Genomic DNA, 18,708 nt, shown 5'->3' with positions numbered 1-18,708 from the left:
TGAATGCTTCCTGGGGAAGGAAAGGGCTGAATGCTTCCTGGGGAAGGAAAGGGCTGAATGCTTCCTGGGGAAGGGCTGAATGCTTCCTGGGGAAGGGTCATTCTTGAGGCCAGGCTGGTAACAAAAGCTCTTGGGAGCCAGGTGTGTGGTGAGGCTGATAGAGGATGGAAGGAGGGAGCTGTTGGGGATGGGGCAGAGAGCTTTAGAGCACAAACAGAAAAAGTGATGTTGTGTGCTTTACATTGAAGCAATCCCTTTAATGCTATGAAAGCATTAAAGAACATCTCTGAGGAGAGAAGGGAGGAGGGGGAATGGGGAAAAAGGAAATTGTCATCTCCCTGAAACCACTGAGACCTCCTCTGAGGCTGCAGAGTGAAGAGGAACTCTTTGAAGAGCACAAACAGCATTTTGATGGCTGAAGTGGTTTGTGTTGAGATAGGGCCTGTGTGAGAGGTGGATGTGGAAGGGAAGGTCTTGAAGCAGAGCCCTGCAGAGCCCTGCTGTGCTTACAGGGGCTGGGAGCAGCCAGGCTGTGCCTGCCTCTGGCTCAGGGAATGTGGCTGTCATCCTCCTGCCAGCTGCCCTAGAGTGTCCCCTGGTTTCAGGTTCAGTGACTGTTCCTGCATGCTAGAGAAGGGCTGAGCCTCCTGGAGGAGGAGAGGTGTCCCTGTGTGTGTGTCCCTGGACACTGACATGACTTCCCTTTGGGATCTCACGAACAGGAGATGATCATTGCTGGGCTCCAGCCTGAGACTTCCTATTCCATCACCGTAGCAGCCTACACCATGAAGGGAGATGGTGCTCGCAGCAAACCCAAAGTGGTCACCACAAAGGGTGCAGGTAAGAGTCCCCTCCTGAGCCCTCAGCTTTCACCACTTTCCTAAGGCCAAGAAGCTCTTTCTCCAGACTCAGCTTCTGTCATCCCACTCCCTCCAGGAAGGACAGAGCCACAACAAATGCCCTGCTGCCCAGGGGCAAAATCTCTTCTAGTGAAGCAGCAGAAGAGTGTGGCCAGCAGGTCAGGAGGTTCCCCTCCCCTCCTCCCTCTGCCCTTCTGAGACTGCACCTGAAGTATTGTGTCCAGTTCTGGGCTCCCCAGTTCAAGAGAGACAGGGAACTGCTGGAGAGCATCCAGCAGAGGCTCCCAAGCTGCTGAGGGGCCTGGAGCAGCTCTGTGAGGAGCAAAGGCTGAGGGCCCTGTGCAGCTTTGATGGTTGGTGCACAGAGATACCCTGAGGAGCAGGAGAGCCAGAGGTCATGGTGTTGACTTGTGAAGATCTGCAGAGCAGCAGCATTTCCCCCTTGCCAAGGCTCTCTCCCCTGGTCATTTTTCTCTTTTGGAGCCTTTCTGCCAGCCTCCCTCCCTCCTCACTCCCTTCAGTCACCCTCCCTCATCTCTCCCCATTAGGATCTGCAGTGCAGGTGATCAGTCACAGAGGGATGTTGTCTCCTGCACAGCAGCTATTACCCCCCCAAAAAAAAAACCCCACCCCACCTCCATCTCCCCCAGCTTGAAATAGCTATTTTTGAAAGAGAGGGGGGGTGGAAAATGCTCAACCTCTTTCCACTGGCTGGGTAACATTCTTATCTCCTTTGCAGTGTTGAGTCAACACACCTTCTGAGAGGAGAGATTTCTTTCTTTATCACTGAGGGCTAGGGGCTGAATTTAAGCACAGTCATACATCCAATTTTCTCCTTTACTGTCCAAACCAATTGCAAAATAAAACACTCCCCTCCCCCCTCCCCCCCTTCCCTCCACGCTTCCTTCTCAGCCTTTCTTCTCAGCAACATTTGTTGTGCAAATGTAATATTTTCAAGCTCAGCTGATTATGGTAACATTGGTGATAAAAACTGGGAGCATAAAGGTAATGGCATTGCTGTGCTCTTTAATGGCTTTCAGAGGCACTTCCAAGGGAGGCTCTCCCAGCGCTGCTCCCCAGATGTTCTCTGACAGTTTGAAGTGCATAAAGCATTTGTTTCCCAGGCAAGCCCACAGCCCCCTGCTCATAGTCACAGCATCCCAGCACGGGGAGGGTTGGAAAGGGCCTCTAGACATCAGCCAGTCCAACCCCACCTGCTCCAGCAGGGCACCCACAGCAGCTTGCCCAGCAGCACAGCGCCCAGGGCGGGTTGGAAGCTCTGCAGAGCTCCCCAGTCTCTCTGGGCAGCCTGCTGCAGGGCTCCAGCACTCTCACACCAAAGAAGTTTCTCCTTAAGTTCAAATGAAACCTCCTGGGTTGCAGTTTGTACCTGTTGCTCCTTTCCTGTCTCTGAGGAACCACTCAGCAGGGGCTGGCTCCATCCTCTTGCCCCCTCACCGAGGTCCTTTAGCTCTTGCTGAGCATTGCTCAGCTCCCCTCTGGGGCTGCTCTCCTCCAGGCTCTCAGCCCCAGGGCTCTCAGCCTTTGCTCCTCACAGAGCTGCTCCAGGCCCCTCAGCATCTTTGTGGCCTCTGCTGGACTCTCTCCAGCAGTTCCCTGGCTCTCTTGAACTGAGGAGCCCAGAACTGGACACAATACTTCAGGTGCAGCCTCACCAGGGCTCAGAGTGGGAGATGAGCCTTCCTCAGCCTGCTTCATCAACTCTTTAGATGTCAGGCAAAGTGGTTTCTCCAGTTTGACTCTGCAGAGGGATCCTTGCCAGCTGACTCCTTCCATCAGCTGCTCTGCAGCTCTCCAGCCTGCTGACCCTCGGTCGGGCTCCTGCTGCAAGCGTGGGCTGGGCTCTCTCCTAGCTCCATTCCTAGGAGAAACAGCAAGGCAGGGAGAGGGAAATGAGCTCTCTAATAGTGGAGTTGAGTGCAAATGGTGCGTGAGCTGCTGGAATTAATGCTCTGCTTTCTCCAGCTTCAGGAACCTCCAGGCATGCTCATGTCATTTAACTGTGGCTGTGGGCTTGCTTAGCAGTCAGGCGGTGCCAGGGCTCATTAGACAGAGGCACAGCTCCTGCAATATCCCCCCAAAAGTGGAGGGGTTAAGGAGGGAGCTAACTGAAAGCACTCCAACACTCAGCTGTCTTTCCCCTTCCTCCAGAGGAGAGAAACTGCACAGAGTAAGCAGCAGCACCCCTGCCCTCTGCCCTGCACAGATTTTGGGCTGTTTCCACTTCTTTCTGTACCCAACTGGGTGATCAGATGCCTGCCAGACTTGCTTAGCTGGCCTCCTGCCTGCTGCTCAGGACCTGGGGCTGCCCAGACTTCCCTTCCCATCCTTCATTACTTTACCCTCAGCTGCTCTGGACTTCCCAGCCTGAGCCAATCTGTTCCAGTCTCTTTCTGCTTGAGTTGTGCTGAGTAATGGAGAGAGAGGGGATGGGAGCTGGGAGACTTCAGCCTTCATTCTTCCCTGCTCTGGGAATCTGTCTGCTGGAGTGACCAGGACAGAGTCAGGACTGCAGAGTTTGTTCTCCCCAGCTGTGGCAGGGTGCAGCCCTTTCCATCCTGAGGAAAGGGAAGGGAAGAGAATAAATGCAGGATGTGCCAGCACCTCACAGCTGACACTTTGGCAGTGCCTCTCACTTCCTGAACCTGGCAGACAACATCCACCTGCACCACGGGTGGGTGGCAGCAGCTGGGTGTGCAGGAGGGTAACTGAAGTGCACTGAGTCACAGAGCAGAGAAATGTTTTGCTTGGAAAAGGCCTCTAAGATGATTGAGTCCAACCATCAACCCAACACCACCATGGCCACTAAACCATGGCCCCAGGTGCCATGGCCACACCTTTCTTGAACCCCTGCAGGGCTGGGGACTCCACCACCTCCCTGGGCAGCCTCTGCCAATCCCTGACCACTCTTGCAGCAAAGAATTTTTCCTCATCTCCAACCTAACCCTCCCCTGGTGCAGCTGGAGGCTGTTTCCTCTTGTCCTATCACTTATCACTAGGGAGAAGAGACCAACCCCCACTTCACCGCAGCCTCTTTTCAGGTTGCCCAGGGAGGCTGTGGATGTCCCCTCCCTGGAGGTGTTCAAGGCCAGGCTGGATGAGGCCTTGAGCAGCCTGGGCTGGTGGGAGGTGTCCTTGCCCATGGCAGGGGGGTTGGAACTGGATGACCTTTAAGGTCCCTTCCAACCCAAACCATTCTATGAAGCAGGCAGGTCTCCCCTCAGCCTCCTCTGCTCTGCTCTACTTGAGCTGAGCTGGAACCTGCCCTCTACTCTGAGGAACCTGTGGCAGCAGCTGCAGCTCTCCTGCAGGTTTGACTGAAGCTGTCTCTCCTCTCTCCCAGTCCCAGGGAAGCCCATCCTGTCCGTGCACCAGACAGAGGAGAACACCCTGCTGGTGAAATGGGAGCCTCCCCTGGATGCAGAAGGCCAGGTGCTGGGCTACAGGCTGCAGTTTGGCCGCAAGGACGTGGAGCCCTTGGCCACCCTGGAGTTCCCTGCCACGGAGGATAAGTACACAGCCGGCAGCATCCACAAGGGCGCCACGTACGTGTTCAGGCTGGCCGTCAAGAGCCGGGCCGGCTTCGGGGAGGAAGCTGTGCAGGAACTCACCACCCCTGAAGACATCCCCAAGGGTTACCCCCAGATCCTGGAGGCGAGCAACATCACGTCCATGTCGGTGCAGTTCGGCTGGCTGCCCCCCGTGCTGGCCGAGCGGAACGGAGCCATCGTCAAGTACACCGTGGCCTACCGGGAGGCCGGGTCCCCTGGCAGCCCCCTGGAGAGAGACCTGCCCCCCTCCCCAGAGAACTCCTACACCCTCAACGGCCTCAAACCCAACACTGCCTACGATGTTAAAATCCGTGCCCACACCAGTAAAGGCCCCGGGCCCTACAGCCCAACCGTCCAGTATCGGACGTTCCAGCTGGACCAAGGTAGGACTCACCGGTTCCTCCTCCCTCTCTCTCTCTCCTTGTAACCGGGGCTGGTGCCGGGAGGCAGAGAGCTGGAGAGGCCAAGCCAGGCCCAGCCAGGCTCGTGAGTAAATGCAGAGCGCTCTGGCGTCACGCTCAGTCCCTCAGCTCCCCTCTGCCTTGGGCCAGGTAAGTTCCTTTTACCGCTTTCTACTTCAGTTAAGTCCGGACACCCTTCTTTCTCTGGCCCCTGAGGTGGGGGGCCAGGCGCTCGACAGGTGGGCAGAGTTTTCTTCAGCTTTTGCAAACAGCCAAAAGAGAGCAAACAAAACTATAGCAAAACAAAACAATTAAACACAACCAAAACCAAAAACCAACAACCAAGCAGCCAAACCAGACCTCCAAAGGTGACCTGGGATGGGGTTTCCTCTCCTGAGCATGCTCAGAAAGCCAGCACCTCGTTCCTGCAGCAGCCACCCAGATCCATAACGTGTGTGGGGCAAAGCCACCCCAGCCTGCCTCACCCCTGCCTGGGGTTAGGCTTGGAGACAGGGAGCAGTGGGAGATGGACCTTGGCAATACTCAAGCAAAGTGTGGAGGAGGGAGCGAGCCCTTGTTCTGCAGCAGCAGCCAGACCCGGCCTGGCAGGCCCTGCTCCCAGTGCCTGACACTCTCTCCCTTCTCTTTCCTACTCTTCCTTCCCTCTGCTGCCTTTTCTTCTCCTTTCTCCTTTTCCTCCTCACTTTTCTCTCAGCAGTTTTACCCAAAAACTTCAAGGTGAAGATGGTGACCAAGACTTCTGTCCTTCTGAGCTGGGAGTTTCCTGAGAATTACAACTCCCCCACCCCGTACAAGGCAAGTGGAGTGGAGGAGCTGGAGCTGTGTTTCTTCCCAGTTTCCTGGGGGTCTTCTCTGTTGTTTGACTAAGAGGTTGTAAGAGGCAGGAATTCTGGATGCCAGGGAGTGATAGGACTGGGGAGAATGGAGCAAAACTAGAAATGAGGAGATTCAGATTGGGTGTGAGGAAGAAGTTGTTCCCCATGAGGTTGCCAGTGGTAGGGCTGACAGTCAGGGCTGTTGGGTTGCACTCCCCACCTCTGTTCCCAGATCTTTTCCTCCCTAGGCAAGTTAGCTCCATTTTCCCCTTTCCAGGTGAAATTTGCTCTTCCAGAGAAGTTTCAAGGCTTTGGTCTGCATCTGCTTTGTGCTTGGGGACCCTGTGATGAGCACCAGGGACAGAGAGCTCCTCGCTCAGATGGCTCCTTGCTGGCTCCAGCTCCGGCAGAGCAGGACGGAGCCTTGGCAGAGCTGAGCGCCCCGTGTCCTCTGCAGACCAAAGCAATGAAGGGGGAGGAAGGAGTTTGGTGGCTCTGAGGAGCCTCAGCTGTGGCCATGGTGCCAGCTGTGCTGCCTCCTGCCCCGCTGCAGATCCAGTACAACGGGCTGAACGTGGACGTGGACGGCCGCACCACCAAGAAGCTCATCACCAACCTGAGGCCTCGCACCTTCTACAACTTCGTCCTCATGAACAGAGGCAACAGCATGGGAGGCTTGCAGCAGAACGTGGCAGCCTGGACTGCAGCTGATATGTTGCCCAGGAAGCCAGAGGTCACCCACAAGCCTGATGCTGATGGCAACGTGGTGGTGATTCTGCCGGACGTGAAGAGCCCTGTGGCTGTCCAGTAGGTGTCTGCGGGGGCTGCGGGTGTGGGGTGCTCAGGTTCCCTTGGGAGGGTCAGCCCTGATGGCTGGAGGCCATGCTACAAACCTGCAAGGGGCTGTGCCCTGCATTGTTTAGCCTTCTGGAGCCACTTCCCAGAGCTGGAAGTGGATGCTAAGGACATGCAAAGGGTAGACAAGGAGAAATGTCATGTGGGGCTGCCACTGAATCCAGACTCATTGCAGGAGCAGCAGGAACAGCTGTGCTAAGTTCAGAATGCACTGGGGGGGCAGTGGGGCTGCTTGGCCCTCCCACAGCAGAGTGTGCACCCTCTGCTTCTGTGCCTTGAAGGAGGAGATGAATTCCTTCTGTTTCTCCTCATCATTCCCAACTTTCAGGGCTTACTACATTGTGGTGGTGCCTCTAAGGAAGTCCCGGGGAGGACAGTTCCTCAACCCCTTGGGCAGCCCTGAGGAGATGGACCTGGAGGAGGTGAGTGTGGGTGGAACTGCAGCCAGCTGCAGGGAGGCAGCAGACAGCTGTCCTGGGTGGGATGGTGAAGCGAGAGCCCAGCAAGGGTGGGCTTGGGGTACCTGTGCTCCACACTGAGCAGCTAAGGCGTGGGCAGTGTGAGTGGAGCTCTCCTTGGTGGTGCTGAGGGCTCAGTGTTGCTTTGCCCCCGCAGCTGGTGCAGGACATCGCCAGGCTGCGGCGCCGCAGCCTGCGCCACTCCCGGCAGCTGGACTTCCCCAAGCCCTACATCGCCGCCCGCTTCCGCTCCCTGCCCTCGCACTTCATCCTGGGGGACATGAAGCACTACGACAACTTTGAGAACAGAGCCCTGGAGCCAGGCCAGAAATATGTCCTCTTCATCCTGGCAGTGCTGCAGGAGCCCGAGGCCGTGAGTGCTGCCTGCTTTCTCTTGCCCCCTCCAGCAGCTTGTTCCCCTCTGTCCCCAGCACAGACCAGGAGGAGGCAGACCCCTCCCTGCTGCCCCCCTGGCATTCTCCATGACTCTCCCACACCAGATGCCAGAGTTTGAAGGGTTTGGGTTTTTTTTGGTAAAGATCTTCCTGCCCAGCTGCTGAGCTCCTGCATGTGGCTGTTGGAGCTGTTGGTGCTTCTGTCTGCCTGCAGGAAATGTGCATCCAGCTCAGGAGTCCTCAGCACAGCACTGCTGGAGGGGCAGCCAGAGGAGGCCACAGCAATGCTGGCAGGGCTGGAACCTCTCTGCTCAGAGGCCAGGCTGAGACAGTTGGGGTTGTTCAGCCTGGAGGAGAGAAGGCTCCATGGAGACCTTCTGGTGGCCTTTCAGTGCCTAAAGAGGCTTATAAGGAAGATGGGGACAGACTTTTGAGCAGGGCCTCTTGTGGCAGGACAAGGGGGAGATGGTTTGAAACTGGAAGAGAGAGATTCAGATGGGAGAGAAGGAAGAAATGTTTTACACAGAGGGTGGTGAAACAATGTCCCAGAGGGGTGGGAGCTGCCCCTTCCCTGGAACCAGTCCTGGTCAGGCCATGTGGGGCTGTGAGCAACCTGCTCTGGGTGCAGATGTCCCTGCTGACTGCAGGGGGGTTGGGCTGGATGAGCTTCACAGTTCCCTTCACCCCAAGGCATGCTGTGATGGTGCTTTTCCCAGCAGACAGGCTGTGACTCAAGCAGCTGTGCACTGCTGCTGCTGCTTTTTGCTGGTCTTACTGGTCAGGACTAGCTGAGGGCCATGGTTTAGCAGCAGCCTTGGCAGAGTTAGAGGATGGTTGGACTCAATGATCCTAAAGGTTTTCTCCAGCCATGCTTCTGTGACATGCTCCAGATGAGTGTCTGGGATGGGGAGTCCTGAACTCTCTGCTCAGGACAGAGGTCCTTGGGTCAAAGCCCTTTACAAGGAGCCATCCTTGCAGAGGTTGTCCTCTTATCCCTTAGGGCACTGCCCCTGGACACCCTGCTTGGAGAGCAGCAAGTCACAACCCCCTGCTTGGCCAAGCAGAGAGGGGAGCAGCTTCCAGTGGAAACCTCCCTGTGTCCCCCAGCACCTCAGCACCTCAGCTGCTTGCAGAGGGGCTGTGTTTGGCTTGCTGAAAACCAACTGCTGCAATATTTACCTGCCTCCTCCCTCCTGCACGAGGGGAAGCAGACTCATGCCTTGCTGTTTTTAAATCCCCCTGTGGAATTGTAGCAGGGAGCTCTTGGAAATGAAGGGTCTGCAGAAGGTTGTTTTTACTGATTTATTTGTTGTGTGTCCCCCAATAACTCCTGAGTGGTGTGGTGGATATTAAAGGATTAGGGCTGGCACACTGCTGAATGGTTCCTCAATCGGATTACTGCAGCTGCTGGTAACTTCTGCTTCAGAACAAGGTACTGCACCCTCACACACCACAGCCTGCAGCCCTGGCAGCTCCCAGCACTGCAGGCTTGCTGAGAGCTGATGGAGGTCAAAGACCCCCAACCCAGATCTCCTGTGCCCAGGGGGCCAAGGGCATCCTGGCCTGCATCAGGCAGAGTGTGGCCAGCAGGAGCAGGGAGCTTATCCTGCCCTGTGCTCAGCACTGGTTAGGCCACACCTTGAGTCCTGTGTCCAGTTCTGGGCCCCTCAGTTTAAGAAGGACATTGAGACTCTTGAAGGTGTCCAGAGAAGGGCAACAGAGCTGGGGAGAGGCCTGGAGCATAGCCCTGTGAGGAGAGGCTGAGGGAGCTGGGGTTGCTTAGCCTGGAGAAGAGGAGGCTCAGGGGAGACCTTCTTGCTCTCTCCAACTCCCTGCAGGGAGGTTGTAGCCAGCTGGGGGTTGGTCTCTTCTCCCAGGCACCCAGCACCAGAACAAGAAGACACAGTCTCAAGCTGTGCCAGGGGAAGTTTAGACTGGAGGTGAGGATAAAGTCCTCACAGGCAGTGCCCATTAGATTGGACTCTGCTGGGTTTGGAGGTGCCTCTGACTCTCCTCCTGGAGAGCCCAGCTGGCTGCAGAGGGAGCAGAGGAGAGAGTGCCTTCCATTAATTGATGCTTAATTGTGAGGGTTGGGTTTTTCCAGTCACCAGACCCAGACTGTTTGTAAGTGTTAATTCCTGTTTTAATCCCTCCCCTCTTTCTCTGTAATCCCCTCTGACTGTCAAAAGCCAGATGGTTACATGAGAGCCTGGAAAATGTGGTTGTGTGTTTGTGGCAGTGGGGAGGCCTCAGGGATGTGGTGGAGCAGAGGCAGAGATCTCTACAAGCATCTTCCTGGTTACCAGCTTGGGTGAGCCCTGAGCACAAAGCAGTCTGCAGCTTCACAGCCTCCCAGCATGGTCAGGGTTGGAAGGGACCTCTGGAGCTCACCCAGTCCAACCCCCCTGCTCCAGCAGGGCACCCACAGCAGCTTGCCCAGCAGCACAATGCCCAGGGGGGGTTGGAACTTCTCCACAGGAGACTCCACAACCTCTCTGGGCAGCCTGCTCCAGGAAGTTCTTCCTCCTGTTCAGATGGAACCTGCTGGCTTCCAGTCTGTGCCCACTGCCCCTTGGCCTGGCCCTGGGCACCACTCAGCAGAGCCTGGCCCCAGCCTCTTGCCCTCCACAGCTCCTTTAGCTCTTGCTGAGCATTGCTCAGCTCCCCTCTGGGGCTGCTCTTCTGCAGTCTTTCAGGGGTCTGTCTTGCCTGGAGCACTGGAGGAGGGTGGTGGCTGTGATCCAGCTGCTGCCAGAGCAGTTCTGTTGCAGGCTGCAGAGGGCATGGTCTGTGCTGGCTGGGTTGTGCCTCAGGCCTCTCCTCCTGCCCAGTGATTTCTCTCCTGGAATTCTCTTTGCTTGCCCTTGGTTTTCAGTCCCTGTCCCAGCTCTGATCTGTGCCCCACAACCTTTCCTGTCTTGCAGACTTTTGCTGCTAGTCCTTTCTCTGACCCCATCCAGCTGGACAACCCTGATCCACAGCCCATCATAGATGGGGAGGAAGGGCTGATCTGGGTCATCGGGCCGGTGCTGGCCGTGGTCTTCATCATCTGCATCGTCATTGCCATCCTGCTCTACAAAAAGTAAGAGATGCTTCCTGCCCAGACCTCTGACCCATTCTGCATGGCCCCAGCTGCAGCCCCTAAAGGGGTTTTCCTCCTTGGTCCTGCAGCTGTCAGCTGAGGGCACATCCCTCCAGCAGCACCAGGGAGAGGAGCCCTGGGGCACAAATGCTGACGTGGAAGGAAGGGTCTGAGAGGCACAGGAGAGACAGCAGTGGGTGGTGGGGACTCATTGCTTCAGAGTCTGCCCCTGGCACTCAGTGAAGCTGTGCTTGTCTCACAGACAGTCCCTGCTGGCAGGGGTGCCATGAGTTTGTCAGGTCTCTTGCCTTACCCTCCAGAATCACTGCTCACAGCCTCCCCTTTCTGTGCTCCATGTGTGCACAGCTGGGGGCGTGCAGGGAGAGCACCTCTGCTGCTCTGGATCAGCAGAGACCTCTCTTGTTCTCAGACAGGAGCTGGGAGAGGAGAGGAGAGCAGGGCTGGAATGTGAGTCTGCAGGAGAGGGGAGGGAACACCCCCTGGGAATCTCTCCCTTTGCCTTGGCTTTCTGAGCAGCTGGTGGTGTGTGGATGAGGATGGGAGGCCTCTGAGCACACTGTGCAGTGGAAGAGGACAGGAGAGGGAGCAGATGCTGAGCAAAAGAGGTCAGGAGGAGGGGCAGGATGGCAGCTGTGGCCAGGGAGGTTGAGTACCCAGGCTGGAGGGAGCTCTCAGCCCTGCACAGGTGCCTCTGCTCAGGCTCTGGGTGTGCCTCCTGCATCCCAGCCCGGTGAAGCTGCTGGGCACACCCAGGAGTGCTCAGCTGCTCCTTGTTGCTGTCCATTAGCCCTGATGAGGAATCCTTGCTGCTCCCACCTGCCACTGTGGTAGCAGGGTTAGAGCTGAGCAAAAGCTTCTCCCTTTCCTCTGCAAGTCCTTTCTAACCTGAACATTTGTCTTGTCTTCTCTCCACTGCTTTCCTGGACAGCAAACCAGACAGGTAAGAGCATCAGATTTGCCACTTCCTTAGGTTCCTTCTTGAGGAAGAGCTGCTCTAGTTTAGGGGTGACAGAGCACTGGAGCAGGCCGCCCAGGGAGGTGGTGGAGTCACCATCCCTGGAGGTGTTTAGGGAGAGCCTGGATGAGGCCCTTGGTGCCATGGTTGAGCTGATCAGATGGTGTTGGGTGATAGGTTCCAACCTGTCAATGGTCTCAGAGATCATGGAGACATTCAAAGCTGGTCTGGGCCTGTTCCTTTGTGCCCTTCCTTAGGTGGACCTGCCCTGGCAGGGGCCTTGGACTTGATCTCCAGAGGTCCCTTCCAAGCCCTACCACGGTGTGATTGTTGCTGTGTGTGAGGCAGTCTTTGCTGTCTGTGGTGGTGGGGCTCTGTTGTTCCTCTCATTAGATCTGTCCTAACAGCAGCCCTGTGTCAGACAAGCTCAGGACCATCTCTGAAGCAGGGCACACAAAAAGCAAAGCAATTCAGCTGCCTCCTGCTTGTCCAGCTTGGAGATGGAATGGTCCTGAGCAGCAGTGACAGTAAATGGCTCATAAAATGTTGGGTTAATGGAGCAGAGAAGCACTCATTTGTGTGGCAGTCAGGGGTGAGAGAAGGTTTTCTCCATGTCTGGCTGCTCCACACAGGCTGTCCCTGAGCCACTGGCATGCTGGCAGCAGAACCTCACCAGCTGAGCTGGCCTCAGCCCCTTGCAGGAGCTGTTCTTACCCCACCAGCCAAGGGACTTCTAACACTCTGCTTATGGCTGCAAAACTCAGACTCCTTCCCAGCCATTTCCAAGGCTGGGAGAGCTTTCCCTGGAAGTTACTGCTGGCTTTTGCCAGCCAACCATTCACAGCAGCTGCAGGACTGCAGCAAAAATAAACTGCTCCCTGAGTGCAGAGTGGTGCCCTTCCAAAATGCTGCCCCATGCAGTGCTGGCAGAGCTCCTGCCACTGCTGCCACCTATCAATGGCATTAAGAGGCAGCTAAAAGTGTGCTGGATCACAGGAGGAGGCAGCAGCTCTGTGGAGGCTTCTGTGCAAGCCAAGCAGGAGGAGGCAGCAGCTCTGTGGAGGCTTCTGTGCAAGCCAAGCAGGAGGAGGCAGCAGCTCTGTGGAGGCTTCTGTGCAAGCCAAGCAGGGGAAGGCAGCAGCTCTGTGGAGGCTTCTGTGCAAGCCAGGCAGGAGGAGGCAGCAGCTCTGTGGAGGCTTCTGTGCAAGCCAAGCAGGAGGAGGCAGCAGCTCTGTGGAGGCTTCTGTGCAAGCCAAGCAGGAGGAGGCAGCAGCTCTGCAGCTGTCTTGCTGGAAGGCCTGGGACAATGTTTGCAAGCCACAGGTTGTAGGTGCAGGTTCTCTGCCCCCTGCAGAAGTTCTGCTCCCACAGCTTGTCACTGTTCCCTTGCCAGAGGTCATCACACCTTCAGATCAGCACTGGGCTCTGCTCCCAAGTCCTTTTCAAGGAGAAGGAGCCAGGTCAGCAGAGACTTTTCAAGTACCTCAGCTAACCTAACCCATTTGGAGCAAAATCTATTAGGAAGCACTTAGATGTGCAGCTCAGCTGGCAGGTTGGAGTGGGGCTTCAGCTTCTGGCAAGGAGGTGAGACAGATCTCAGCAGGCACAGCTGTGATGGGAGAGGCTCTGTCTGCTCTGCTTTCTGAACCCAGAGTTTTAGGGCTGTGCAGGAAACTGCTGCTCTGACTTCTGTCTGCAGCAAGGCACAGAGGGCTCCTGAAGCAGGCAGCAGAGCAGTGTCAGTGCTTCACATCCAAGGTCATGGCCAGGAGGCTCTGTACTTTTCCAGATGATTGTCTTGGCTCTGGTTCTTTCAGCCTGAAAATGCTTTGGCCAGAGTTGGAATGTTTCAGGCTGCAGAGGTCTGCAGAGTTCAGTGGAGGTTTGTGTGAGCAGGGAGGCTGAGGTGGGAGTTCACAGCCCCTGGGCTGCTCCTTGCTGCCTGTCCACACTGCTGTGAGAAGGGAGGAATCTGGCAGAGCTGTCTGGAAGCTGCTGAGGGGCTGCTGGGCCGCTGTAAAGCTATCAGAATCAGCAGTGACAAAAGCTCAGCCCTTCCCTGGTGCAGCTCAGCCCTTCCCTGGTGCAGCTCAGCCCTTCCCTGGTGCAGCTCAGCCCTTCCCTGGTGCAGCTCAGCCCTTCCCTGGTGCAGCTCAGCCCTGCCCTGGTGCAGCTCAGCCCTGCCCTGGTGCAGCTCAGCCCTGCCCTGGTGCAGCTCAGCCCTGCCCTGGTGCAGCTCAGCCCTGCCCTGGTGCAGCTCAGCCCTGCCCTGGTGCAGCTCAGCCCTTCCCTGGTGCAGCTCAGCCTTTCCCTGGTGCACCTCAGCCCTTCCCCAATGTATCTTATGTTCTTTACATCTTTGCTCCCTGACCTTGGTGGGAGCTCAGGCCTGAGCAGGACCTGAGTAGCTGAGAAGATTGAAAGGTTCCTAAGCTAAGCTGCTTTGTTTTTCTGTTGTTTTTTCCCCCTTCATTGTTTTTGTTGAAGCAAAAGGAAGGATTCAGAGCCAAGGACAAAATGCCTGCTGAACAACGCTGAGATCACCCCTCACCACCCCAAGGACCCTGTGGAAATGAGGAGAATCAACTTCCAGACCCCAGGTAACCGGCTGCTGACCAGCCTCTCTTCCTGGGAAGGCAGGAATGGAGCAACTGCCCTTCCCTTAAGCCCCTCCTGCCTGCATGGAGGCTGCTGCCCTGCTGCCTTGAGAGCCAGACAGAGCTAACCCAGGATGCAGCCCAGGAGCAGCCAGCCTTGTCTGTGCCGAGGGAGGCTGCTGGCAGAAACCTCTGCTGGGAAACCTCAGGGACCTTGTGCAGGCTCTAGCAAGGCAGGGTGAAGGGCTTCCCTGGATTCCCAGTGACACTGCTGCCTCCTGGGCTGAGGACACAGCTGCAAGCACCGTGGCAGTGCCGAGCTTGCCAGCCCACCCAGGCCGCTGGGCAAGCTTGGCACCGCCGCAGGCTCGCACCGGGAGATCCCCAGGGGTGATGGAGATGAAGCCTGGCAGGTTGCCCAGCGTGCAGGAGTGCTCCAACCACATCTGCAGCTGGTGCTTGCTGCAGCCATGCCAGGATGCTCCTGTGAGGAGCCAGCCCTGCCCTGTGCAGCATCTCCCTGCTCGGTGCAGGCAGCAGCGCTGCAAGCAGTGAGCCTGGAGCCCTTCAGTGCTGGGCAGAGAGGCTCAGCTGCACCTCCTCCTTGCACAGCCTTGGGCCCCATCCACATGCATGTCCAGGCTGCCTGCATGGTGCCTCAGCCACCCACCAGCAGCCAGGGGCACGTCCTCACCCCCACAGACACTGGGCGATGCTGAGCGGTGACTGCTTCGCACCTCTGCCTCTGAGCTCCTGTGCCTGAGGAGCTGGAAGGGAATTTCTTGTGCTTTTGTTTGGTGTTGGTTTTGGGGGGTGGGAGGGCAGTGGGGGGCTGGCTGTTGTTTTCAGTTTGTTTGTGGTTTTTTTTGCTGGTTTGTGCTTGTTTAGTGATGTTTCTGCAGCTCCTGTTTCCCCTTCTCATCCCAGTCCTGTCCTTAGCGTTGTCTGAGTCCTCTCAGGGTGAGCTTGGCAAGGCAGTGGCTGCCCAAAGGAGAGGGATTTGCTGGGGGGGAGCACCAAGGAAGCACTGAGCTGAGGGTTTCATATCAAAAACAATGAGTTAGGAACAACCTGTTGGCATCAGCCCAAGCTTAGGAACTTGAGCCTCAGCAGAGGGATGGAAGGGGCTTCAGTGCAGGGCCTGGAAGCAGAGCAGTTCAGCAGGTCCCTAAATCAGCTCTGAGTGGCACTCTTACAGGGTAGTCTGAAGGTGTTGGAGACCTTTTGAGTGTCCCCAGCTGCAGCTCAGCAGCAGTTTGCATTTGTCTGGACTCAGTGTTACACAAAGAGGATGCAAACAGCAGCTCCCTTTGGGAGAGTTCAGCCTGGCTCCAGCTGGTGATGTGAGAGCCTGGGGAAGGAGCTGCTCCTCCCCTCAGTCAGACCTGTGCTGAAATCAAAATGAAGATGAAAGGTTGTGGCTGCTGAGCAGCAGCTGGAAGTGCTGCTTCTGTGGTTCCCTGGCTGGGTATTTCTCCCTGGCCCCACAGGAGAGCAGAGTCAGCTCAAGGGCAGTTCTGAGCCTCAGTGATAGATGAAGGGAGGCTGTCTCCCCCTGACCCTGCTGGTGTGGTCATGCTGGACCTCTGAACTGCTGCTCTAAGAGGCTTGTAAGAGACAGCTGAGAGATGCAACCTGACCAGGAGAGGTCTGCAGATCTGAAATGCCTGCCAGGCTCTGCTGTCATCCTGGCTTCAGGAGTTCATCAAGCCAGAGTTTAGCTGGCTGCCTGCTTCTGCTGGGCACTTGATCTAAGGAGTTTCCTCTGCTGGAGAGGTTGTAAAGCAGGAGAAGGTCTGAAAGGCTTGGGGCAGAATTGGTCACAAACAGTTGGGTGGAAATGGAGCTGGCTGGAGAGCCAGGAGCTGGGAGTGTGCTGCTGGAGAGGCTGTGGTGCAGCTTGCAGGGGAAGGCTCTGCAGGTCACTTGCATTGGATGTGGTGTGGATTAGAAGAGGACCTGAAGCTCTTCTCCAGCCACATGACCTAAGGTCCAGCAAGCAGAGGCTCCACTGTGTCCCCAGCAGCAAGCCAGAGGAGGGCTGTGGGGATGGGAGTGTGTGTGAGGGGGGCTGTGGGGATGGGAGTGTGTGAGCAGGGCTGTGGGGATGGGGGGGGGGTGTGAGGGGGGCTGTGGGGATGGGAGTGTGTGAGCAGGGCTGTGGGGATGGGGGTGTGTGAGAGCAGGGCTGTGGGGATGGGAGTGTGTGAGAGCAGGGCTGTGGGGATGGGAGTGTGTGAGCAGGGCTGTGGGGATGGGAGTGTGTGAGCAGGGCTGTGGGGATGGGAGTGTGTGTGAGCAGGGCTGTGGGGATGGGAGTGTGTGTGAGGGGGGCTGTGGGGATGGGGGTGTGTGAGGAGGGCTGTGGGGATGGGGGTGTGTGAGAGCAGGGCTGTGGGGATGGGAGTGTGTGTGAGCAGGGCTGTGGGGATGGGAGTGTGTGTGAGGGGGGCTGTGGGGATGGGGCTGTGTGTGAGCAGGGCTGAGGGGGGCTGTGGGGATGGGGGTGTGTGTGAGGGGGGCTGAGGGGATGGGGGTGTGTGTGAGGGGGGCTGTGGGGATGGGGCTGTGTGTGAGCAGGGCTGTGGGGATGGGAGTGTGTGTGAGGGGGGCTGAGGGGATGGGGGTGTGTGTGAGGGGGGCTGTGGGGATGGGGCTGTGTGTGAGCAGGGCTGTGGGGATGGGAGTGTGTGTGAGCAGGGCTGTGGGGATGGGAGTGTGTGAGGGGGGCTGAGGGGATGGGGGTGTGTGTGAGGGGGGCTGTGGGGATGGGGGTGTGTGTGAGCAGGGCTGTGGGGATGGGGGTGTGTGTGAGCAGGGCTGTGGGGATGGGAGTGTGTGTGAGGGGGGGGTGTGGGGATGGGGGTGTGTGTGAGCAGCCCTGAGGGGGGCTGTGGGGATGGGAGTGTGTGAGAGTAGCCCTGAGGGGGGCTGTGGGGATGGGAGTGTGTGAGAGCAGCCCTGAGGGGGGCTGTGGGGCTGTGGGTGTGTGAGAGCAGCCCTGAGGGGGGCTGTGGGGCTGGGGCTGTGTGAGAGCAGCCCTGAGGGGGGCTGTGGGGCTGTGGGTGTGTGTGAGAGCAGCCCTGCAGCTCGGAGGAGGGGAAGCAGAGCTCAGCAGAGGTGTCCCTCCCCTTCGACTTTTCCTTCCCTCTGGAGGTTTGTGCTGGTTTCTTGTTGGTTGGTTTGTGTCCTGTTCCCCTTTGGTTGCAGTTTTGTTGCTGTGCATGGAAAGCTTTTTGACAAGTGTTGCCTTTTTTTATTTATTTATGTTTTGCTGTTTTCTGCAGATTCTGGTCTGAGCAGCCCTCTCAGTGACCCTGAGTTTGACTTGGAAAGTTAGTTCCTGTGTGTTTTTGTTCCTGTTGCTTTCATTGCCCTCCCCACACTACTACTTATTATTATTACTATTGTTGTTGTTGTTATAATAATTACTCTTCTGACTCTTTGCTTTCTTTCCCCTCCCTCTCTCCTGTCCCTCTCCACTTCTGTTTCATCCCTGTTGTCCTTTTGGGGTTGGTTGTTTGGGGTTGTTTTGGCTTTGGTTTTGGCTGGGTCCTCTGTCCCCCCTGCAGTGTCTGCACATCTCATCCCCTCCGTCTCTGCCATCTCTTGTGTCTCCAGTTTTACAGTCTCACAGCCCAGGCCCTTCTGCAAGCCAAGGGTAGCAGCAGCAGCAGCAGAGAGCCCCTGGGAGCAGGGGGTGTGGGGAGGGGGACACTCTCTGTCCTTCTGTGTCTCTCTGGAGAGCAGCCTGGGTCTCAAAGCTGCTTTTTCTCCTCCTTGTCTAAGCTGTTCTTGTTCCTGAAGCTTGGTTCCACGTCCCTGGTCTGTGCAGCTGGCTCTCAGCCCTGTCCCTCTGTGTGCCTCTGTCTGTTGCTTTGTGAGGGAGGGCAAGAGGAAGGCAGAGCTGCAGCTGAGGGTCTCCTCGCTCTTTGGAGAGGAGCACAGGCACCTTGTCCTGGCAGAGCAGGGGGAGAGGCCACCAGGGCCATTCCCCATCTGTGGCAGGGGTCTGTGGCTTGGCATCCACTTGTTCCAGGAGCACAAAGCCCAGAGGCCTCTCCACTATCCTCCACACCCCCTGGATTTCATGCCAGGCACTATCCAGCCCTGGTGATGCCTCTCCACTATCCTCCACACCCCCTGGGTTTCATGCCAGGTGCCATCCAGCCCTGGTGATGCCCCTCCATGGTCCTCCACAGCCCCTGGGTTTCATGCCAGGTGCCACCCAGCCCTGGTGATGCCTCTCCACAATCCTCCACAGCCCCTGGGTTTCATGCCAGGCACTATCCAGCCCTGGTGATGCCTCTCCACTATCCCCCACACCCCCTGGGTTTCATGCCAGGTGCCATGCAGCCCTGGCCCATGCAGCAGCTGTCAGGGTGATGTTTCTGGTGAGCTGGCTGTGGTGCACAAAGAGTCAAGTCCTTTGTGGTAAGGTTAGAGAGATTCAAGTGACTGAAACGTTAGATGGCTCTGAAAAGCTTCACCCCTGTTAGAAGCCAGGCTCCAGCTCTGGGGGGGGCTGGGGGCTGACTTTGCTGTGCTGGGCAGGGGAGGGGCTGTGAGTGTTCAGCTGACCCATGGGGAAGCACAGGTGCTGCCCTGTGAGCTGGGATGGGAGCTCTGAATAGACTCACCCAAATGTTGGTCTTTTTGGTGCTGACTGCTGCTGT

At 57.1% G+C, this 18,708-nt stretch overlaps 1 protein-coding gene across 19 annotated transcripts in view; it reads left to right on the top strand.

Moving 5' to 3' along the window:
- The window catches only part of PTPRS (protein tyrosine phosphatase receptor type S), a 178,041-nt gene that overhangs the window by 138,788 nt on the left and 20,545 nt on the right, over positions 1-18,708 (top strand). For 7 of the 19 annotated variants that reach the window (XM_068164962.1, XM_068164953.1, XM_068164954.1 and 4 more), the window contains 10 exons: positions 723-840; positions 4,225-4,815; positions 5,549-5,649; positions 6,223-6,476; positions 6,853-6,946; positions 7,140-7,355; positions 10,302-10,459; positions 11,409-11,420; positions 13,923-14,035; positions 17,320-17,367. In XM_068164962.1, coding sequence (XP_068021063.1) covers positions 723-840; positions 4,225-4,815; positions 5,549-5,649; positions 6,223-6,476; positions 6,853-6,946; positions 7,140-7,355; positions 10,302-10,459; positions 11,409-11,420; positions 13,923-14,035; positions 17,320-17,367 — 1,705 coding nt within the window. The remainder of the gene's footprint in view (positions 1-722; positions 841-4,224; positions 4,816-5,548; positions 5,650-6,222; positions 6,477-6,852; positions 6,947-7,139; positions 7,356-10,301; positions 10,460-11,408; positions 11,421-13,922; positions 14,036-17,319; positions 17,368-18,708) is intronic. The other 12 variants (XM_068164963.1, XM_068164959.1, XM_068164968.1 and 9 more) reach the window with 9 other exon arrangements.

Source organism: Melanerpes formicivorus, unplaced genomic scaffold, assembly GCF_026170545.1.
Source record: "Melanerpes formicivorus ecotype bairdi unplaced genomic scaffold, bMelFor1.0.p_v2 SCAF_83, whole genome shotgun sequence".
NCBI classification, from domain to species: Eukaryota; Metazoa; Chordata; class Aves; order Piciformes; family Picidae; genus Melanerpes; species Melanerpes formicivorus.
This window is presented reverse-complemented; position numbering and strand designations above follow the sequence as displayed.